This window comes from Nestor notabilis, unplaced genomic scaffold (assembly GCF_000696875.1).
Source record: "Nestor notabilis isolate BGI_N333 unplaced genomic scaffold, ASM69687v1 scaffold16077, whole genome shotgun sequence".
Taxonomy (NCBI): domain Eukaryota; kingdom Metazoa; phylum Chordata; class Aves; order Psittaciformes; family Psittacidae; genus Nestor; species Nestor notabilis.
In genome coordinates this window covers 42,451-67,004 of record NW_009937962.1, presented here as the reverse complement: position 1 = coordinate 67,004, position 24,554 = coordinate 42,451, and the positions used below count along the sequence as shown (strand labels likewise).

Genomic DNA, 24,554 nt, shown 5'->3' with positions numbered 1-24,554 from the left:
GAATAGATTTGGTGACAGTTTATGACTGAGGGAAATGATACAGAATTTGTGATGGGAAAGCCATTGTTCATTTCTATTAAAGTGGCTTTATCTATGGTAGTTTGCTGTTATAACACACAGAAAATAGATTTGGGATTTCCACCTCCTCCCAAGATAGAAATAACTATTTCCGTATTGAAGATTTTGTTGTATAGAATCACAGAATTTTTAGGGTCGGAAAGGACCTTAAGATCACCTAGTTCCAACCCCCCTGCCATGAGCAAGGACACCACACACTAAACTGTCACCCAAGGCTATGTCCAATCTGGCCTTGAACACTGCCAGGGTTGGAGCATTCACAGCTTCCTTGGGCAACCCATTCCAGTGCCTCATCACCCTCACTGTAAAGAATTTCTTCCTTATATCTAATCTAAACTTCCCCTGTTTAAGTTTGAAGCCACTCCCCCTTGTCCTACCACTAGAGTCCCTAATGAAGAGTCCCTCCCCCACATCCTTATAGGCCCCCTTCAGATACTGGAAGGCTGCTATGAGATCTCCATGCAGTCTTCTCCAGGCTGAACAGCCCCAACTTTCTCAGCCTGTCTTCATAAGAGGTGCTCCAGTCCTCTTATCATCCTTGTGGCCCCCCTCTGGACTTGCTCCAACAGCTCCATGTCCTTTTTATGTTGGGGACACCAGAACTGTACACAATACTCCAAGTGAGGTCTCACGAGAGCAGAGTAGAGGGGCAGGATCACCTCCTTTGACCTGCTGGTCACACTTCTTTATTCTGTGCATTCTCTGCAGAAAGTGCTGATATCAAAGACTGAACATGCAATGCACTGAGTATTGTTTGCTGCTTTAAACCTCTGCATGAAGCAAAACATGAAGTGAATTTACTACAAGAATGGAATCAGGTTTTAGTTCTTGTCATGCATTTGTCTTTCAGCCTGACATCCCTGCTGTGAATGGCTTTGTCTGTGGACGCTGCTTTGTACCGCTGGCAGCGACTAGGGGCTCAAAGCCCCTCCCAGACTCTCTCAGAATCAACACCACTGCTGTCTTCTGCCAGAGACAAACCAAAACTCAACTTAAACAAATGGAGGATTGTGTTTCCTGACAATAAAAGACAGTGGAAAGACTGGAAACAAGCTTCATCGTTTTATTCTGGAAACAGGATACAGACCACAAAATACACGTGGTTCACTTTTCTACCCAAAAATCTTTTTGAGCAGTTTCACAGGTAAAAAATATAATTCAATGATACATGAGATTTAAGAGCTCTCTCTGAGTCAGTGATATGTGAGAGTGATGGAGAACGGTTGCTTTTGTAGTTGTCACATTACTAAAATCTAGGTGGTGATTATTTGTAACCAAATGTCACTTAATTCACACTGAAATGTTTAAAACAAGTCAACACTAGGAGCACTTAACTGATGCTGTGGTCAGCTTCCTGTTTGAGTGCTAGAAGAGTTTTCTATGTAAAAATTTCAAGTTTTTGTTTAAAAATCTATGTTGAATAAACCTTACTTTTTAAGAAGATTTAAAAAAATTCATTGGATGTGTTGAGACACTCATGAAATTCTGTAGATTTCAGAGGCATGCAAGTAACTTTGTTTACTAGCTTATAAAAAGTATGCATATTTATGCAAATGCTAGGTCAGGTTTCTTTCCAAGTGGTGGTTTGAAATTATGTGCCCAGCATAATGAGTTGTGTTAATAAGATGCTCATGGAAATGTCATTATGATAAATATAAATGAAAGTTGTATGTACATCTTTAGCTTTGAAATTTTCATTCTGTGTTAGATTTACACATTTATAGTTTGACCTTCTACCAGTGGAATACTTTGTGTATCTTTCATTCTGAACATGTGGGTTTTTACACCCATTCTGTTACACTGGTTTGGGGTTTTGGAGGCTTTTGTTCGATTTTGAGCTTATTTTCAGGACTCAGGCATTGGGAGGGATCATTAAAGAAGTTTCAGCTCCTAGAGGCAAAAGGTGTTCATAATAAGTGGAAAAATTGAGGTAGCTATAATGCTATTAAAATGTGCATCACAGGCTCTTCTAAAGAAAAAATTAGCATCTCAGTTAAGCAACTGATTAATTCATTCTGGGAAAGGAAGAGGAGGGTAAAGGAGTGAAATGATTAATGTTCCTTTGACACAAAATAGGGGGTGTTCATTAAGAAAAGGACACATTCTAATTTCTGGCTATTTTTAATTTATTTTCTACCTTTTCAGGCTGGGTAATCTGTATTTCTTCTTTCTGGCGGTTTTGAACTGGTTCCCACAAGTGGAAGTCTTCCACAGGGAGATTACTATGATCCCTCTGATTGTAGTGCTGCTTGCCAGTATGATTAAAGATGCTGTTGAAGACTATAGAAAATACCAATTTGATAAGATGATAAACTCCTCTAAAACCAGGGTATATGACAAGTAAGTAAACTAAACCAATTATTTTTCCTTGTGTTTGATGTGGTGGAAACTGCTCATCTGATTTTGCAATAATTCCTTCACTGACCCTTTGGAGTAAGTAAGTTTGGAAAAGCTCTTACAAAAGAATTTTGTTTTGCCTTATTTCTCTCACTTAAGTCATCCTGAGATCATTGAAGTTTAGTTTCATATCACAGCAGTGTGTGCTGATATACAAGTTTTCTTTCCAAGTTTCCAAAACAGCTTGCCAACACACACAGAATCCTCCCCAGACAGCAGAAGAATCCAGAGGGAAAATGAAATGTATCCAAGTCTGGAAAGGATTACTGGGGCTGTTTAACAAATTCAAGCAATGTCTTTCTGAGCTTTCACACTAAAACCATTAATACAAAAATTAATAATCAACTACATCGAAGCATAACCAGGAACTAGGAAACAATGTGTAGGATTTGTAGTAACCACAGATGATCAATACAGCACAGTTTCACTTTGGAAATGGTACGACACCTGTAGTAAGCTGCAATGTTTGCTCAGTACTGACTCAGAAGGAAGAAATAGTCTCATGTGCAATTGTTATTGCAACATTTTTATTTCATCATAGTTTCTTGTCCAAGTACTAACTTGAGAGTACTTAGCTTGTCACTACATAATGAAACAGATAGGAGTTTTCCTTTAAAAGAAGTTTGAATGTTTGGGTCTTTTCCTTTTTTCTCATCTCCTCAACTCCAGGTCATAGAGAAAAAATTACTATGATTTGCACACATCTCATTAGCTTTCATGGAATCTAACCCTCATCTGTGCCTGCATACTTAGGTGTCAGAGGCACAGCGACTAATGGGAAAGAAGACATGAGAAGCTGGAAAGGGTGACTGGGTGAGAGAGGGATGCTTTAGGTGTCCAGAAGCAGGAGGTCTACCAGAGAAAGATCAGGCTGAGGCGAAATCTGGGTAAGCTGCCCTTCAATTGCCTATGTTTATGGATGAGTCTCGCAACTACCGTATCGTAGGTTTGTTTATTTAATAATCCACTTTACGGTCATGAAAACAAACAGCAGATAGAGGAAGTAGAAGAGAGAAATAGTGTCAGTACTGAGACTTACAGCAATCACCTGTCGACTTCTGGGACACACAATTCTGCCTATTACCTTTGAACTTCCTGGCAACACCCAAGCTTATAAAATGATTCTGAAACTCATGGAGTGAACTGTGAAAACTGCGCTTGTGTTCTCTGTTCTTTGTCACTATTCTGTGTTAACATAGAGACACTTCATGTGAGCAGATAGTCAATGCCAGGAAAATGCTCTGAACGGGGCGTCCCGGTGTATGCTAACAGGAATAACAAAACATTCAGGTTGCTTTTGTCATATGCGAGGTGCAGCCTCCCCAGCAGGCTCTAGGACCTGACGCAGTTGAGTCAGGATAATACCTGTCCCTAGGGAGGTGGAGGCTGGATTGGAAGGAGAGGCAGCCCTGGGATGCAGACACCTTGACTCTTCTCTGCCACTTAAGACTTTGTTTGTATTACTGAACTCTTCTAACTTTGTTGGATATCAACTTGGGGCTGCGTTTTGAGATGAAAACAAGATGTCAAGGAAAAGTGTTCCAGGCTGCTTCTCTAGAATGATATGGAAAAAACATTTTTTCAAGGAAACCTGCTGCCGATGTGGTACTCCAGACACTGAAATCCAAAACGAAGAGCTGGAGAAGAGAGGAAAAGTAAAGAAAAAAAAGAAGAAAAATGAAAATAAACGAGTGATCATCTCCAATTTGCCCTTTGGGAGCAAGAAGTGGAAGGAAAATCCGAACAGATACTATGACTCCAATAAGATTAAGACCACAAAATATACCATCTTGACTTTCCTCCCTAAAAATATCTGGGAGCAGTTTCATCGCTTTGCTAATATTTATTTTGTGGTCATTGCACTGCTGAATTTTGTGCCAGTGGTGAATGCTTTCCAACCAGAAGTTTCTATGATCCCAATTTGTGCTATAATGGCCATTACAGCCGTTAAAGATGCTTGGGAGGACTTTCGTCGGTATAAATTAGACAAAGAAATCAATCATATGGGATGCTACATCTACAGCAGGTGAGTTTCATACAGCTTTTATTTTCAAAAAAAGTTGGCTTGAGATCTTTTATCAGTGGTGAGGCTTTGTGTTTATAACAATTAATAAATAACTGATGGAAAAATCATAGAATCATAGAATAGTTAGGGTTGGAAAAGACCTTAAGATCATCTAGTTCCCACACACCTGCCATGGGCAGGGATAATCACAGTGATTAAGTGAAACAGGGAAAAATCAGAGGGACTATATTTTACCTGGTGTTCGTTCTGATACAGGGAAAGATATTTCTGTTTTGTTTAAGCCTCATTTTCAGACTGGGGAAGGTAAGTTTGAGTTTTATGGTATTGGTGTGGCTATAGCCTTTTAAACATGGAGTGAAAACAGATGCTGTCACAGGACCTGTTTATGTTCTTACATTCAAAAGAAAACCTCTTAAAAACATAACCTTTTGAACTACATTTAGTTTTATTCTCTACAGTGTACACTAGTTCTTAGTTGTATTTCTTTGACTCGGTTTTATGTAATATAAAACTGTAAAAACGCAGTTTAAAAATGGGAGACAGTAATATATGCCTTTGCTCAGTCATCTCCAAATGAATTAACTCATGTCCATGCTCACTACTTAGACATGTTTCGTGACCTCTTGCTTTTAGGGCTTTTAGAATTTTGAAAATTATGTTTTGATACAATGAAAATTGCATCAATCCTGTTCTCTCAGCAAAGTGAAAAATAACTTCTCCTTGTTAAAATATGACATCTGAACGTCAGAAGAGCAAAACTTTCCCTCTCTGTGAGTGCTGCCTTTCATACTTCAAATTAATCAACAGTGGTTTATATAATGTACAATTTCACAAGCAAGATCTTGCAGAACTCTGAGTTTTATCACACAATGCTGTCATTTCTGTTTGTTTCACTTGTATGTATTTGTCAGATTCTTATTTTTATATCCTGCTAGTTAAATAGGAAAACAATGGATTTGCTTGTCAGGGAACTAAACTTATCCCCACATATAGATAATGACTTGTCAGAAACAAAACCTCACTGCTCTCCTTGCCAACTTGTCCAAAAAGGCAGACATTTTACAAGTTTCTAAATATTGTTCCCTTAAGATTTCTTCTCTTCCATGAAGACTGCCAATAACTGTAGTTCTTTGGATGGGGTGGCAAAATTGCCTCTTCTGCCTACTTTTGAGATTGAAATCTAGTTGTATTTTTTGAATCTTTTCAATATTGCATTAAGACATGAAGCAATGGATTATTTCTTAACACTTGTTAAAATCAGTATGAAAGAGAATAAGTGGTGCAATAGGTACTACTGATTGAATCTACATAGGAATCTTATTGCTTTACATAAAGCAACCATGTTAGATATAAATTACCTGAAAGCCTTTTACCATGAGAACATGAGAATTGGGGAATACAATAAAACTTATTTTGTATAAGAGAAAAATGTCCATCATGGAATTATATGTACAGGTCCAAATTCAAGTTATAACCATGAATGCTTAAAACTTGACACAGGCCTGTCTTAAAACTGATTATCCCATCCCATAAAAGAGACTTCTGTCTATGGATAAGTGTTGTCTAGAATCTTGTCTACCACCAGGGTTTTATTGCCCAAAAACATGATGTAAGGAAAGGAAAATGAGAAGGCCTTCAGCCTGTAGCATTCATCCTTTCCTGAAAAATCATTAGTAATTATAATTGCCATCGGATCAGTAGCTACAGCTTATTATATCATGAATAATTTTAATCAGGCTTCTATAGCGCTTTGGGAAGCTGATATTTCTTGTTCTTCTTGCTGCCTGCAAAGTCATGGAAGAGCATAATGTCTTCCAATTTTCTTCCTTATGAATCATCTTCTGTAGGTGATTTTTTAACATAGGTGAAAGTCCTTTTTAAAACACTGCAAATTTTGTCAGTCTTGTGGCAGCAAAATATTCTTTTTGCTAACACAGCTTACCTTCCATTCTAAAATGAAAGATTACTTAGATTATTTCAGAGTTAATCTTGGAGAGTATAGAGTCTATATTTCAGATTTCAGTAACAAGAACTCTGGTTCCTGTTAAAAAATAACAACAAGTAAAGACAAAGGCAGAACAATCTTTACCAAATGCTGAATGTTATCTAAAACTTTCTTGAAGACTAGGGGAAATTAAGTAACTTGCCTTCTTTCAACACAGAGCAAGGGAAATTTAATTTAAATAGACTGCCCTGTAAACACATTTCTTCTCATTTTCTCCTCATTTTCTTTTCACAGAGATCAGCTGGACTGGGGAATCTAGACTGTTAGTCAAATGAAGGATAAGACACTTCAAGTAGTGTATTTAAAGAACATTTAATTGAGAAAATGGGAGACAATTACTAATCATTGGAGTGTCTTGGAGAGATGCAGTAACTTAGATCTAATATTTGATTTTAGCAATTTTAATTTCTGAACCAAAACTTCTGGAATCATAATAATTGTGTAACAGCTGTTGTGCTGTCAGAAGAAATTGTTCAACACCAAAAGAAGAGAACAAAAGATTCAGTTGCAGATGGTACAGACCTATGTTCAATTGTCTCCTTTCTCCCAGTATTCTTCAAAATATACTTTGTCTGCTTTTAAATTTTCACAAGCAAGGGATCTTCCATTACTACAAAATTGTCAAAGCATTTTCTGTGATGCTCTGCTTTATTATACCTCTTTAATTGCATTTTAATTCCAGAGATCATCTGGTTTCATACAAACTTAATAGGTTATTCTTCATCCAGAACATTTAATTATAATGTTCAAAAATGTGTGATTTTTCTCATGTTCATTTTGCTATGCCCAGACACCTTGTATTCGAGATCAGTGAATAGATCACTCTCGTCATCTTTCTTGTCAGTCAATCCCTCCAAACCTACTGTGGTTACTTTTCTCTGAACTCTCTCCAGTTTGTCATTAACTTACTAACAACATGGGCCAGCACTAAATGTAAGTAAGCTGTAAATGAATGTCAACACAACGGTTGCTAAAAGCTATTATTTAATTTTCTTGACATTCTATAATGTTCAAGGAACTACTTGATATGTAATTAATGTATGGCCAGGATCTGATATACCCCTAGGATTAAGATTAACAGTCTGTAAATCATAGAATCATAGAATGGTTAGGATTGGAAAGGACCATACGATCATCTAGTTCCAACTCCCGTGCTATGGGCAGGGATGCCTCACACTAAATCATGTCACCCAAGACTCCATCCAGCCTGGCCTTGAATGCCAGGGGTGGAGCATTTACCACTTCTTTGGGCAACCTTTTCCAATGCATCACCACCCTCATTGTAAAGAATTTCTTCCTTATATCTAATCTAAACTTCCCCTGTTTAAGTTTGAATCCATCACCCCTTGTCCTACCACTGCAGTCCCTAATGAAGAGTCCCTTTCCAGCATCCTTGTAGGACCCCTTCAAATACTGGAAGCTGCTCCGGTGTCTCGACACAGCTTCTCTTCTTCAGGCTGAACAGCCTCAACTTTCTCAGCCTGTCTTCATAAGGGAGGTGCTCCAGTCCTCTTATCATCCTCGTGGCCCTCCTCTGGACTTGCTCCAACAGCTCCATGTCCTTTTTATGTTGAGGACACCAGAACTGTACACAATACTCCAAGCGAGGTCTCACGAGAGCAGAGTAGAGGGGCAGGATCACCTCCTTTGACCTGCATCAAACTTCTTTTGATACAGCCCAGGATACGGTTGGCTTTCTGGGCTGCAGGCGCACACTGCCTGCTCATGTTGAGTTTCTCATCAATCACCACCCCCAAGTCCTTCTCCACAGGGCTGCTCTGAATCTCTGCCCAGCCTGTAGCTGTGCCTGGGATTAACCTGACCCGGGTGTGGGACCTTGCGCTTTGCTTTTTGAACTTCATAGCCTCCAGACAGAATCTCACACTTCTGGAAGGTTTAAATGATTTTTTTTTCTCAGAGTTTCAATAGACACTCAGATGCAAATACAAGGACTATGCCCAGTTCAAGATGGCGCAGCAACACACTTGGCTGCATGCATGTACATCAGACAGCAGCAGCTATAAAAATATTATTTAAATTATTCACATTTCTTAATTTTAATCACCTAAACTCAGATATTTGAGACAGTGACTCAGAGAAGCCTTGTTTACATGCTTTGAATGATCCTGTAGAGCTGTCAGATAACTAGGTAAGTCAATAGGCAACCTAAATATAACAGCCTGATTACTCTTTCTTTAGAAAGTTCTCGTGTGTTGCTTTCAGGCCTTGTGGTTTTCAAGTAGTTCCTAAAAGCATCAATCTCCTCCTCCTCTGTAGGTTCGCTGACATCTGTGATACAAAAAATTCAGGATGCCCTTTGCTGTGACTCTTTATCTGCCTAGTGTAAGGTTTTATAGCATTTAAAGATTTCTGCATCAGCACTAACTCTGGGTTAGTCCTAGAACAGTAATTTGGAAATACAAAGAACACATGTCCGTGTTGCATGAAGTCAGAACTGCCAACAGCTGAAGAGCTGGAATTGGCTTCAGCTAGACTCACTGGTTTGAAAGAGAATTAGAAACATTTCAGTTAATTGAAGTTTTGTCATTCAGTGTGGCAATCTATCTCTATGACAGCAATGGAAACCTACTGTGTACAGTTACCGTATGTATAGTATACCATATATTTTCTTAAAATTAGGAAAACTGGGTAATGAAGACAAAGGCTGTGTTTCTGTTTAAACATTCACATGCTTTCATCAGCTGGACCTTCTGAAGGGAGAAGAGATTGCACCTCCCCTGGATGTTCCCTATGTCTGGGATAGCAACTGGGACTGGCAAGGGACTCAGTGACCAACAGAGGTTTGTGGCCTCTGGAACACAGCAAAGAAGAGTAGGGAGCATGCCTGAAAAAAGGAGTTGACCTGTTGTCAAATCTCAGATGTGAAATAAAAGACAGCTTTTCTTGACTCCAGAGACATCACATGCAGCTCATTCAACCCAGGATGAACCTGAAAGCTTGAAAAGTAGAAAGCAGGATGAGAGGAAAATACCATCTTGCCAAGGGCACAGTAAGCAAAAAGACTTTTGTTGCCAAAGCTTTCATCTAAAGTCTTGTTCAGCAGCACTGAGTTTTCACTTGTTAAAGAGCCTTTTCTTCCTATTTATTATTTTTGTTTTCTAACAAAGCATAACTTTAAAGACTAGGAGCCTGCTAGATGTTTTAGTGAGTTCATTTGATACTCCAAAAAAAAAGAGAGAGCTTAAATCCTGTGACCCAGTTCAAGTCCCACCACATTCCCTCAGGCAAAATTTTCTTGGGCATAGCAATAACAAGGCTTCTACACCTCAGTGGTGCTTTGTCTGAACAGTGCATTATTTTCATCAGCTGGAAGCTTAAGATCTCTTGAAGATCTCCAGCTCTTGCATGGCTGAGGTGCATTCCTGTGGCAGCCACAAAACATGAACTTTGAGCAACTGATACATTAATTATTTCTGTTAAAAGGAGCAATACGAATAAGTTACAATGGCTGTAGGATTACTCTGTGGTATGATGTTATCGCGACTCACTATCCATCAAGACAGTTCCAATCATTCTGTCACCTGTATAACTTCTGTACATACTTCAGGACTAAGTAATTTTTCTACCTACTTTATGGATACTTGAGTTAGCAGTGGGTTTCACTGAAGTGCCTTCTGTTTGTGCAAGCTGACGCATTCTTCAAACTTCCTGTGAGCTGAGAAAGTGGCCTTAACCAACAGTAAACAGGTTTGTTTTGTCACCATGCAAGTGCCTGAAACCAGTGGTTCCAAAATTGTGAAGGAATAATTAAAACATGAATTCTGCTTATGGTGATTGTGCTGATTATGTGGTGAAGAAATATGTGACATGCCTAACTGAATAAGTGTGAAAGAAAAACGTCAAGTTTTCAGCACTCAGCTGGTCCAAGCAGCAGCACTTGAAAGTCAAAGAGCAAGGAGCTAGAAATTCTTGTCAGTCAGTGTGTACTGCTACAGTGAAGGTCCTCAGTCTCTATGGAAGAAAATGCATAAATACACTACTAATGCTACAACTGGCATTAATCAGCACTTAATCAGAGCTTTCTTTGAGATCTATTACCTGCCAAGGTGTTTAAAGCTGCTTCACAGAAAAGGTGCAATGGTTTAGCAGACAGCAGCAGAAGCTAATGACTAAAGACAAAGGGCAAATGAGAACCTACGGTTTTGGCTCAGACACCTGCAGAATCATGACCTCATGGCATTGAATTCCATCGTAACTGTCTGAATTTATAAAATACTGTTAAAACCCAGAGAGAAGCAGGTTTCTACCATATAACCTCAAGAGCTACATGGTCATGTAAGGAGACAATTGTAGCAAAAAAGATGATCTAGGCTATGGCTTCCAGAAACTTAATAAGTTAATGGGAGTCCTTAGAAACTAATGCTAAGGATTAGCAGCTATTAAGTAAGTGACCTTGGAGCTATCTGTTCATTCCAGCTGGTGCCAGAAAAAACATAGCAATAGCATTTTGTTCAAGGCAGTTTTAAAAAAAACATCGGATTTTCCTCAACACAATATTCCATAACTTTTTATTTCTTCATTTGGTAAAGGTCATTATAAAATTGAAGCAGATTTAAAAAGGATGAGTTAAAAGAAATCCCAAACCTTGTATATGGACGTATAATACATTTATAAAGTTCTGGTACTTACTTAAAGTTCACATAAATTGAATTGATTACAGAAGTTGAATATTGGCTTTTATTATTGAAAGAATAACTTCCTTGTTAAGATACGATAGGCAGTTTTAGCACATAAAAATATAGGATCTGTTGCTAGCGTTAAGGAATTTGGAATACCAAAATAGTTTAAAGATGTATTTTATTAGACTTCAGAAAAATTTCACTCCCATTATCTTTAAAACATGCTCATTGCTGTCTTAAAGTAGCGTTGAAATCCTGAGAGTCTGGGGCTATGAGGAAAGACTATAGCTGCTTGCTAATGAGAGCTTATTACAGGACTGGCCCCTGCTAAGTTACATCATTGATGCTGCTGGGCTGATGCCCACATCACAAAAACAACCTTCCCAGCTACTCTAATGGTAACATGTCATAAGCCAGTGATGAATTTGCATGAATAATACAGTATCTTCTTGTGCTCAGACAATGCCTCTCGCTTAGGAATATAGTCAGCCAGGTTGTGTTGCACTTTGACCTATGGACAGGTTTCAGAATCAATTCCTTTCCAATCTAGTGCCTTCCTCAAGTCCTAAATCTGCTCCTTTGTTGTCAGTTTTTCAAAGTTTTATGGCATTACCTTCTATCTCTGAAGTCATGGCCATAAAGTGGTCTTTGAAAATGTTTTGTGACTTTTTTCCATGTAAAAGCTGGAATAATCTTTGATAGCCTAAAAATGTGTAGGTTTTCTATTTGCAAAAAAATTTGTACAGGTTAAGTACACCTGTGGTCTGCGTAGAACTGAGAATCTCAGAACATTAGCATTCTTTATAAAGTAGGTGATTTTTGAGGGGGGGGCATTTTCAAATATAACATTCTAATGACTTTACATATGATAAAGTACAAACATTTGGGTTTGTCTATTTGTGACACTGTTTTTTCTAATAAGTGTTACAACCTAGTGGCAATTTAGAAGGTGCAAATAATGTCTTTACTTCAAGCTGAAAAGGATCCTAGATGGAGCTTTTCGTAATTCAAGGAAATAAGATTAACTGAATTAGCTGGTTGTTACAATAGTTCTAGGTGATAAAGAAAGTGAGAAAGATCTGAAGATCTTTCTCTAAGACAATCTAGGACTCATGAACGTGCTGTGGGGTGCACATGAAAAGTTACTTTAATCTCTCTGGGGAGCGGAACAAGAAGTTTTATTTGTTCCCATTCACCATCCATTTTAACCCAGTTTTTGTTTGAGATTTATCTTTGTTGAATCCAAGAATATGAAGTGAGATCGTTGACACAAAGTCAATAATTTATTCATGTTACCCCACAATCTCCAGCCACAGCAGGATTTTTTTATGATCCTTTCTTCCCAGAAATCACTTTGTAAAGTCTATTTATCTCAGGCCTTCTGGTAAGATATGATGAATCCAATAACAAATTCTGGCAGACTTCAATTGTTCAAGGCTAACTGCTTCTTTATGTCAGCACTGTTCTCTCATGGGCATTGTCATGCTACCCATTATCCTGGGACACTAAGGGAACACTTTCTGAGTGTGCTCTTGATAAATTGACTGATAAATGAGAGAAGGTATTGAGATACTTTTATCTTGGATCACGTCTTTGATGTGTCACAGTCCTTATGCCACGTGGTATAAGAATCAGCTTTCCACCTATTGAAAACCACCACATCTTGTTTATTTTACTGGGTAAACGTGTTTGACCTTTTTGTATGTTTCTCATCAGACCATCTTATATTTATGAAGCTTCTTTGTTTGTTTAGCAGCCAGAGCTTGTGCTATGAACTTTAATCACTGAACAGAAAATGGGCAGTGTTCCCAGTTACAGGAATTGCTAAAAGGAATCTGCTTCATTTGAAAAATCTTTTTAGGCCCAAAATCTTTTTGGGCCTGTGCTGCTGTGGGGTGCACCAGGTTCCTTCTGAAGTACTTTTCTTCCTTTCATCCATTGGTAATTCTCTACAAAGTTGTGGAAACCTTTGTACTGTAGGAAATTGTTAATCTTACACCTCCAGCTGAATACTTCTTTCAGGAAAAGCAAATGTGTTTCTTTACCAAAATCAATGCTTGTTGGGAGAGAGGGACAGCCTGTTCACCTGAATGCAAGTTTGGGATTCTAGTAATTCCTGAACTCTAGTCCCTGTGCTAAGTAAGACTTTTACTCTGGTCTGAAAGGGGTCATTTGGCTTTAGTGACTCACTGTGTCCTTTGTTATTAGTGAATGGGCAGAACCTGGAGCTTTATGTGTAATGTATGTTTCCTAGGGAATTATTGGAAAAACTACTACAAATCTGTGATTTCTGTGGATTATTTTTGCTAACCTGGTTTCTTTAGGCTGATGTGGAAGACAGCCGGCTGGCAAGGCCCTTCTATAGCATTTTATCAACAGAAAAAATCAGAAGTGTACTCTATAAACCTCAGAATTGCGTAAGAGGTGACATACAGAGAGGTAGGATTGCTCTGCAGAAGTCATAGCAAACAGTATATGCAAACTATACATAGCACCCATATGTCTAGAATAGCAAGACAAGCCATCTTCTTGCTCTAAACTGCTTCTGTACTCTCACTTTTATGTTTTAAACAAACAGATTAAGAAGTTCTACCCAGAAAGTGTTTGACACGGGAAGGATTCATAATTACTCTAGTTCATTTGCTATACTAACATTAGAATCTACTTTGTAGAGCAATACTCAACATGCACCTGCTTAAATACTTTTCAAATAGAAATTGATCTGTATTTTTTCTTTTAAATGTGCAACAGCATCAAATTAACTTACAACAAACCTCTGTTCTTCAGTGTGGTCTTTTATGTCTGTTGTTGAGCAAAAAAGCAAAAGACATGCAGATAAGTAGAGTCAGACGAAAGAAAGAAGAATGAAAAATTCAGGAATTAAAAATTAAAGTAAGAAGTAAAAATAATTGCTACAATACCATTATTTAGTAAGCGCCTTATAATCAACATTAAAGGAATTAAAATAGGGTGCAGGGAGTGGAGGAGTGTCTGTCTTTTGAATAAGAATGGGATGCCACTGGGAAATGCACAGAACTTAACAATAACCTTTTCAGGATGCTGTTATTTCATGTTGCTTTACAGATAAGGATATCAGCCAAGTGTAAGGGTTTGCCTGTCAGCATCGTGCCTGGCTCTCCTTTATGGAAGGCCAGGAAAATAGGTTAGCAGGAAGTAGCCTTTGGCCTGACTCTAGAGCAATGCATGGATGTGTGCTTTGAACTGTATCACTGCTCCCCTTCTCATGATACAAACACTTGATTGAAAGACAGGCAATAGATGAAGATGATTAAAAACTTAAGTAAAAATAAGACTCTGAGTCATTACAAAAAGCCTTTTACTGTCTGTCTGGTAAAGTACCATTAGCATTTGTTTCTCTTACAGAGCAAGATATAAGACGATTCATTTACTCATATTGAAAAACAATTTCCTCTCCAAGAGTTAGAGGACCTGGGCTATTGTTGCCCCTGCTTATTGTGCACTTTTCAGTTTGCTTAGATGGTTGAGAGCAGTTGAAGTATCAACTCATGATAATGTAATGTCAAAAAAGTTTGCTGTCTCCTGAAGAATTGAGCACTGGTTTGTTGATGAAATAATAATGTTTTTTCCTTGAAACCCTTAAGCTCTTTCTCCTTTCTACTTTTTTGGTTTATTTGCTTTGGGGTTTTGGGGTTTTTTTTAATTAATTTAGAAGCTCTTTGTGTTTTACTTTAACTTTTCCATTAAACTTGGTCTCTAGTTGCTTTTCTTTTGCATAATACTAAGAGGTCATTTGTTTTGTCGCTCTGCCTTTTCAAATTGTTTCTGTGGGCTAAGCTCAGATTTGTAATTATCTTTTGAGAGCTACAAACTGGAAAGACCTGAAGCAAGTGTAGCTGAGATATCAGTTTTCTTCTTGCAGGATCTATGTTGTTGGAAAGTATCTGAGAAATAGTCACTTGATCAAAACCAGCGTTTTTTGGTAAAGTGGCTAGATTTCTTGACTAAGACTCTTTAAAACACCTTTCTTAGTCTGAATGACTTTCTGTCTTTTCCTGGGGAGATTATAGGACCAATGCTAGAATGAACAAGAACTTTTGTTGTTTCTTTTTATTCCATGTAAAGATTTTATTTGAATGTGGTAAATGGTGAAGTTTAAATCATTGATTTCTAGCTGTTGTGCTGTGTCTTTTAAAACAAAATGCAGCAATGTGTAACACCCCCCCCCCCCCATTTTCTTTCTTTTTTCGAAGCCCTGCTAATCAAAAAGTCTGCATGCCTAATGTTGCTGTTTACCCATGACATGTTTTTAATGCAACAGGGAAGAACATGCTTACATTGAGAAATGCTGGAAGGATGTCCGAGTGGGGGATTTTGTGCAGCTGCAGTGTAATGAGACCATTCCAGCTGATATCCTACTGCTGTACTCCTCTGATCAGAATGGGATCTGTCACTTGGAAACTGCCAACCTTGACGGGGAGACCAACCTTAAACAACGACAAGTCGTGATGGGCTTCTCCAGCCAGGTAAGTCTGCTGAAAATGCAGTCCATGCAGTGCAGGGTTGGTCTGGGCTCATTCGCCCACCAGCTCCAGCCACAAAGTGCACCAATCCTGACCGTCTGGTTGTGCTGATATAGCAATGACATTTTTGCTGTTGGAGTTAACCCACTGTATGAAAAGGAGCAGTTTGTCCTAAAAGATTTTTGTTATTCTGGCACAGGGATGGCTGTATAAAAAGGAAGATTAGCTTTGACAATTGTTCTTCGCAGCAAACTGCATTGGCAGGGGGTGAAGCCGCGGCCAAAACCCGCCATACATAGTACCAACATTCCAGAGAGCAGCAAGTTTTTTCCATATACAAGCCATCCATACCCTACAGGTTGTCACAGCACACGGTACATCCCACAGCAAAGCCATTACTATGGAGTGAATTATTTTTCTATGGAAATTGGAAGAGAGCTCATTGCCCCACTTCCAAAGTGGCTGCAGGCTTCCTTATGGATTTTGCATCTCCGCTGCAACTGCTGTACCACTGCTTGTTTGCTAGGCAGGTAAATGTACAGCAGTTCAGCTAGGATCGGCTCTAAGGCACACTAAGGTGTAATGATGTAAGGGAATCTTTTATAGGAGTGTAGTAAGTAATTGAATAGGAACTCAAGGTAAGTTTAAATGAGAAAACTTAAATAAAAGTTACATGTTTGACATCAGTTTGATTGTTAGCAGGCATTCAGTTAGAATGTTTAAAATCACTATATATTTTTTCCACAGGCTGTATCACTTCCTTTTTGCAAACAGTTTACTGGAATAGTCTCTTGACTCATGTTTGGCAAACCTGAAGTAAACAAGAAAATACAATTTAGGGAGAGTTGTACCTGATACATTTCAAACATTACAAGGCAGTTTTTCAAATCACACAGAGCAAGTTTCAGGAGCTATAGCATGTGAAGAGGAATATTTTGTTCCATTGGAATCACTCCAGCAGACAAGAAATCCTAAAACCTGGCAGACAATTCTAGTAATTATATGCAATTTTTTATCCATTAGTAGCAGTGCCATTAGGAAGACTTTTTGGGGTTACCGGTGGGTGGGACACAGCTGCCAGTGAGCAACCAGATTTATTAAATAAAAGTATAGCATTTCCATGGCCAATTGTGATCAGATACTGGATTTCGGTGTTACTTTCTCTTTGCTCAAGTGGAAGTTACTTTGCAAGCACAATTATGGACTTTTTCAGGTGGATGCCATAATATAAAGCATACCTTTTCCAGTGCCCTGCAATGATGACTAGGGAGCTTTTTTTTTTTCCCCTGAGAATCACCGAAACTTTTTAGTATGTTGAGATCTACAAAAAGAAAAAAAACAACCAACCTGAAGCAAAACAAACAAACAACAAAGAAAAAAAGCCCCTGGCTTTGTCAATAGAAAAAATTAAAATGCTGCATTGTGTATTTTTGCTTTTAGAGGAAAACAATATTCTACCATCACACAACATGAAACTTTTGCCTCAGTCATTTCTAATATGAGGAAGTCTTCCTTTAAATCAGAAAATCTAACTTTAAATCAGAAGACTAACTCTTCCTGGCTGTTTTCTTTAGAGTTTGGATTGTTATTTAGATAAACTGTATGTCCAGGAGTGTTTATACTTACGAAGTCGTATTATATTGGCAGAGTGGAATGTAGTTCTGACTGTGGTGATAGCCATTGCTCAGGAAGGTCAAAGCTTAAATAGTCAACTATGTTACTGTGTTATTTTAATGTATTAGTGTAGGAAATACCTTTGCTAAAAAAAACCAAAACAGCCCAGTGCCCTAAATATGATATGTATGGGTTTTATTGTGCCAACTTCTTCCTTGTTCTTTGAGGTTTGTTTACTCCTGCGACTTATGTGCTACATAAATTACTCAGATTTAATTGTGTCTATAATGTGTGATTCTTTAAGGAGGGAGGAAAAGGAAATATGTATGAACTGGGATTAGTTCTTTTGTTTAAGATATGCTTATAAATATGGAATTCACCCACCTGGAAAAGACTGAGAGGAAGGATTGTATTTTTTAACTCTTATGCCATTTTTTAACTTGAATTTTCAAATACAAAACTATTGTCATCAAGAGAAAAAAATTTTGGGAGAAGAATCATTCTTCTGTACCCCTAGCTAGAAGCCAATTAGTTCTTCATTAGTAATGAGTCCACCACCTGTCTTTTGCATCTTCCTGTTCTCCTTTCGTACAGCTATTTCTAACACAACCAAGTATGTACTGATTTTCCTGATGAGTTCACTGAATTGAACAAGATTCAGCAGAGATGAACAATATTTCTTAAAGGAGATTTGAAAAATATCCAGCCACATGAGTCAGAAGGTGCACAAGATACCCTTATATTCAGTAAACTTTCATATTTCCTCCAACTTTTTTTTAAATCAGACTCTACTTGCATGTACTTAGGTATTATACATATCATAAATATATATGTATTGCTCGGAGAAAAAAAAAGAAGAACAGGAGAGAGAAAATAGCATAAAAATTAAAACACTAAAAGACAGTGGAGAAAAAAATTGAGACTTGAGGACTGGCAGTGTAAGGAAGGTATAGAATCAACAAGGCTCTCCTGCAGTCTGGCAAAGTTTTGTAAATTTCAATGAAGGATTCCCATGGTTTGCAAGTTCTGAAGGAAGCTAATCTCTGGAAGTCTCTCTTGCTGTAGAAAAAGGTAGGGAGGCTGGAGGGCCAGCAGCAGATTTGATCTCCAGCTTTCCTAACGGGAAGAGTTTGGATTTAAGTGAGTTTCGGTTCTTTTAAAGATTTTATGGCACAGCAATAATGATTCTTTTTCACATTTCTCACCTCCCATATATATTACATGTTCCTATCTAAAATAAAAGTTCTCTGTATTTTTTCACTTAAGAAAAACCACACCATTTATGTCAGTCAAGTACCTCTCATGCTCTCTGCTTTCCAGACTGCTTCATGCAGTTTAAAACCCAGGCCTGTTTCCTTGAACACAGGGGAAATCAAGCAAAATTGCGTGTCTCCGTTCAGCTCCAAGCTCTTTTTAAGTGAACACTTTGCCTGAAAAGCTGTCTTGTTTTGTCTATCCCAGTGGTTTGGGTTTATTCTACTACCTTCCATCTTTTACTTTTGTTTCTTTGTTTTTTTTTAATTTGGGTTTGGTTTTTGGGTGGGTTTTATTTAATGTTAGTCTTGCTTTTAGTCTTACTGGAATGTAATAGTTTATTCAAACGTGTGGGCTCTTATTTTTTTATATATTATACCATCCTGGCCAGTAAAAAAACTCGTTTAACATATTTTAAAGTCATCATAAATCCTGAAATTATTTTCATTTGAGTTTGCTTTTGGTTGAAAGCTGGTTTTCTTTCATAAATTATTTGAAGTATTTGTTACATTCTCTTTAAATGAAGACAGATGTTTTCACTAATTGGCATCTGTAATGTCTTGTTGAATGCACAGCATTTTCTGTATTTAATTTAATCATTTGTTAATCCAAGAGAGGAAAATCTCAGCCCCTCCAAATCTTTGCTTCAGGCCGAAAGAGCTAAACTCCCTCTGCCTCTAGCAAAGCAAGTGCTCTAGCCCCCAACTATGATGGTGGCATTTATTTAGCTGCTCTTAGTGTTTTAGCATTTCAAGTATGCATCATATTTGACACTCATTCTCAGTGTGTTTCATCTTGCAGAATACTTTGTTTGAACCTGAACGTTTCCAAAACACCATCATCTGTGAAATGCCCAACAATGATCTCAATAAATTCAAAGGGTACATGTAAGTATTTGTTATCTGCAAATGTGTTTTGTATCTGAACTTTATTATTTCTCTTGGAGGAACTGAACTGAATGTAGGGAACATATTTTGCAGAAAATGATTAAATGCCACTATTATCTATTCCTGGATTCAGAAGTCAATATAAAATGTTGACTGGAATATGTGTTTTGAAGCAAGCCAGAACAAAGGCTTGACAATGAATTTGCTGTTGTTTCATACACACTCCTCTCACAAGGTTTCAGCTCTCTTCAGAATTCACACATAAGCTCATTTATGTTTTACCTGAGGGTCAGGCTAGGCTAGATTTTAAATCTAAATCCTTCCCAATGTTTAAAGGTATTCACCTGCATGGCTCTAGTTTCTTCATATTTACAGCCACAGGGAAAAGGTACCCAGAATTTAACAAACAAATCAGATTTTCTTCTTACAGCTAGAAAAAGCAAGCAAGCAGAACCCTACTGAACCAGTATGTTCGAGTGGTATCAAAAAAGCGTCTTTTACCATGTATGTGAGGAAAAAGCTACATCCTCTGTTCCTTATGTTCTTTCTTCATTAAATAATGAAGAAGGCGTAACAGGGAAATCTCTACTGACAAATTTGCAAATTCAGCAGGTTTAAGGCCACTTCCTGGCTATAAGGCAAATTTGCATGGCATGGGTCATGTGCTAAGTTCTCTACCCTCTAACATGCAGCAGCTGTTTCCCAAGACCCTCTTAAGAACAGTTGTTGGTCCATGTCCATTCCCACACCACATCAGAGAAATACCCACTGCCCCATACCAAATGCATGTCCCACATCATGCAAGTAATTTAATTGTATGAATATGTCAGCATCCCTAGCTGTGCCTTGTTAAGTTTACTAGTAGCTAAACTAGGAGCTCTGCAAGAATACGTAGCTGCAAATGGAGAGATCCTCTGACATGAGTAAACCAGGGAGTTATCACCCATTAGCACTGATTGTGCTTATTCTGGTCTTGAGAATTTAGGCCCTGCAAGTAAGATGCCTCTAATAGCAATGCCATTTCCCCTCTACTGTGATATCTTAAAAGGGAAAAAGAGGTCAAGCTTGTACTGACCGCTGAATGTGGTTCCTGGTTTTGAGGACCATTGGGTATAATCTAAATTGAAGCAATCCTTCCAATTATCCTGCTGTAATATGGCACAGGAGCACTCAGATTAGAGAAATGTAGGTGATAGGTTACAAGAAAACACACACAAATACATACCTTTAGGCCCCAGGACTGGTTTCAAGATCTTCAAATCTCTATTGAAAGTCTGTAACAGAAATCTCTTTTGTAAATGCCTATTATCTCGCCTGCTTGGCGGAATATGGAATTAGCTGCCTTTCTCTCCCTGCTTCAGGGGTAAATGGAAGAATTTGCCAATGAAAATTACTTACTAATAGTTAGTGGAGCTTGTCTTTGGTCTGCTGTTATTTGAGCTATTTTGTAAACACAGATTACTTGGAATAGGTTACATTTTTCTCCAAGAACCATTAATAAACTATTGAGGCTCTACTGTCTTGCTACAAAGTAGCAGCAGTATTCTCTCTGCTAAAAATTATAAGAAAGAACTTAGCGACATCCATCTGACATGTTTGACCACAGCAAATCCTGCTCAGGGGGATGCAAGAAAACTTCTATTAAATGAACACATCAAGGCTGAATCTACATGCTCTGAAAATCAGGTTTCTGGCATTATTTTTTGTCTTTTTTTTTTCTTTACAATTCTACAAGCTGTAGGTTGTTGGAACCTAATCCGTGCAGCTGCACATAGGCATAGGGCTGTACGTAGCCCTGAGGTAGTACCTAGCCTTACCCTCCCTTTAAGTGACACTGTAGTTTACTGGTATACGCAATGCCAAATATGAAATAGAAAGCAGCAAAAGATACATATTCTAGAAAAAAATATAAATTCTGATGTTGATATTTACATACCAAAACCAGAGTGACTGAAGTGAAAAGTCTCTAAGGATGAGCCGTGCTGCCAGAAGGATCTGGTATCTGATGGGACATCTTCAGCCAGGATAAAATGTCTTCCATCCAGTGTGAAAGTGAGAAAAAGAGCCTCAGCCTAGATTCTGTTCAAGAGAAGTGAGGTGAAGTTCATAAAGACAAGAAGCCCTTTGGTGGCTGACAGAGAGCCAGAGGCTCTTGCAGGGTGCAGATATATTCATCTGAACCTCCAACAGCAGGCAAACCCTGTTCAGCTTTCTAAAAGAATTTAATCTGAATGAAGGTGCATAATGTATCTTGGCTTTTTTTATGAGGTGCTCAATCTGCTAGATAAGGTACCAATTGAAAGCTAAACTTGATTCATATTGACGTCATGATACTCAACACCATGCGAACAGTCTTGAGGTCTTAATTGAAGCTAAGTGAAATGCAATCAAAATAGGGCCTTCACAGTGCCTTGATTTCAACTTGAAACACAAAAATTTTGTTTATTTCTGTATTAGAACAGAAAAAGGCATTGTTCTGTTTTGGTTTATTTTATTTCTTCTAGGGAGCAGCCAAATCATGAACGGGTTGGTTTTAACATTGAAAGCCTCTTACTTCGTGGATGTACAATCAGAAATACTGAGGTTGCAATAGGAATTGTTATATATGCAGGTAAGATGTACTTTCTATCTAGGTAAACGTAGAATTTCCCTTTAAATATCTTTAAGTAAATAAGTGTAGTCTGATATTGCACAACAGTTTGACACTTTGTTTTAAGAACGGGTTATGCATAGGAAAATTACGTAACTTATTGAAGTAAAGATATTACTCATCCATCCCCAAAGTCAGCAAGTCCTGAACTGAGTCTTTGACAAGTGACAGTATCCTTGTGTATGTCAAATATCTTGCTTTCTGTGCAATACTTTGCAAAAATATCCAGACAAGTAAAGAATTACTAAGGTGAGTTTAACTCTCAGCTCTGCAGCTCTGATTAGAACACTGATTCTGTCTGGCATAAGATCTACACAGCTGCCCTAAGAGACGTCTCACTGGCTCCATAGGGTAGAAACTGATAGTTGCACCAAGCTAGTGGAGCTGAAGATCTACCCAGCAAAAAAAAGATCATCACAAAGCCAAGCTGTGCCAGTGCCAGCACACAGGAGGCAGTGAGAGCAGCAGCTGGAGGTGACAGAGGATGCAGCAGGGGCACAGGTTTGTGCTGACATAGATATAGTGTGTCTATGCAACCATGAATTTCACACAGGAAAGGTATGAACCAAGCAAGACAGTGTCAGTACCCAGATCATAGCAGAGGGTCAGTCCATCTTTTTCTCAGTGTCTTTTACCTTTGGAGTGTTACCACTGCTTTTAGTCAGTGAGCATGATTTATTATTGACTTTGCCAGCTGTTCCCTCTTCTGCTTCAGATAAAGTGTATCACGTATGCTCTTTATTTGTAGATTAAATAAAAGTCAATTTACACAGAACAATTAATCCCTTTATTGGTATCTTTATCTTTCCAGTAGAATCATGTCACCTGTTTTATGTCTAATCAGCAGCAAGGGGTTCAATTGTAAGCCACCTAAGAGAAAAATCACTATCTCTGCAAGAGTCACTTATCTTAGATTAATCTCGACAATCCAGATTATTTTACCTGACAACTGACCATTTTACTTCACTACTGCAGACATGGACTCTGAATGTCCAGAGCTCCCATATGTTTCTAAAGTAGCCTTCACTTTGTGGATCTTTCATTGCCTGTCTCTCTGGATGACACATATAAGGATGGTGCCTACCAGATAGAGGAGAAAAGCCAGAGCCAAGTTCATGACTCATTTTTTTGGATGTAACTCCTATATAAAAACCTCTGTAGGAATCATTCCCTATATAACTGGAGTAACTTGTCTTCCCTTTTCCTGACAGAATTCCTATTTTTCTTTAGTCAACATTTCCCAGTATGTTCCTTTGACTAGCAGCACAGATCCTAATGTGGATCTCTGTTAATGTTGCTTAAGGTGCTAGTAGCAAAGGTTGGAGTTTTAAAGTCATTCTGAAGATAATGGTGTCTTTGATCTGAGTAAGTCTTCAATTCAATTTCCAACTGACATCTTATTCTTAATGTCAGTATAAAAGTTTATTCTTTTTCTTCTAAAAATAGACTCACTTGAGCCAGTGCCAGCCTAATTTCTAGGGTTCTTTGATTATTCCCTGGCTTTTAATCATGGTCTGTGACCTTTTCTGAACAATCAAAATCAGTCACATAATAATACGGGATATTCTCTATTTTTATAACTCTATTACTCCCCAAACTTCCTTTCTAATGGAAGGGTACAGCCATCACTTAATGTGATTGTTTAACCTGTGCAGTTCTCATCTGACCCAAATCTGGTTATACTTTTCATGGCCACCTGTGGTTCTGCACAAAGTAATAGCACTAATACACAAAACCCTCATTATTGAGTGACAGCCAATGTACTTTTCCCATTATGATAGGGACTGCAGCAAGATCTGTATGCTTTTCGGATAATAAAGTGCCAGAATAAAGTTTTGGATAAGCCCATCAGCATCCAGCAATAGAGAGACAAGGTACTAGTGGAGTGGTAGGTGAGATGCTGTGTTGCAGAGCATATGGAACTGTGAGGGTTAGTGGAGAACAAAGTAGTTTATTCCTCTTATTTCTAATATTCAATTTCTTGCAAGGTGATATCTGTATTACAGATGTGTCCTTTTCCTGTTGGTCAGATGAAATGGAAGGGAATGATAGAGCTGATATTTGGAAAGAAATCTCTTCCTATTATCTTCCTGAAATTAATCCATCAACATTTCCTTGAGGGTTTTCTGGGAGGCATTATGTTTTCAACACAATTCTATTAAGCCTTACATAAAAGAAAAGTGAGGAACAAGATTCACATAGCTGCTGGAGGAACAGAAGTGTAGGTAGGCAGCATTACCCTCCTCTTCTGTGTAGCTTGGTGGTTAGAACATTTGTTCGCTGAAGGGAAGACTTGGGTTTTGCTGTCAGTTCTGCCTATATGGTAGTGAATATTCACCTCCTGCTTCACAAGTTCCAGCCTGAATACCTGACTATGTGGGATGAGTGGGTATGTACACAGACAGGAGTTGGAAAGGAAGGAGAATTGGTAGTATAAGCTGGTCCCTCTGACATAGCTCCAGGCTGCGTAATGTAAATAATTACATATTCACTGGAACAGG

The 24,554-nt window shown here is 38.2% G+C and overlaps 1 protein-coding gene across 1 annotated transcript in view; it reads left to right on the top strand.

The window, feature by feature from the left end:
- The first annotated feature begins 947 nt into the window (after nt 1-947).
- The window catches only part of ATP10B (ATPase, class V, type 10B), a 51,366-nt gene continuing 27,759 nt past the window's right edge, over nt 948-24,554 (top strand). Inside the window, 5 exon segments of the mRNA XM_010019088.1 lie at nt 948-1,222; nt 2,224-2,418; nt 15,447-15,651; nt 19,318-19,403; nt 21,908-22,014. Coding sequence (XP_010017390.1) covers nt 948-1,222; nt 2,224-2,418; nt 15,447-15,651; nt 19,318-19,403; nt 21,908-22,014 — 868 coding nt within the window.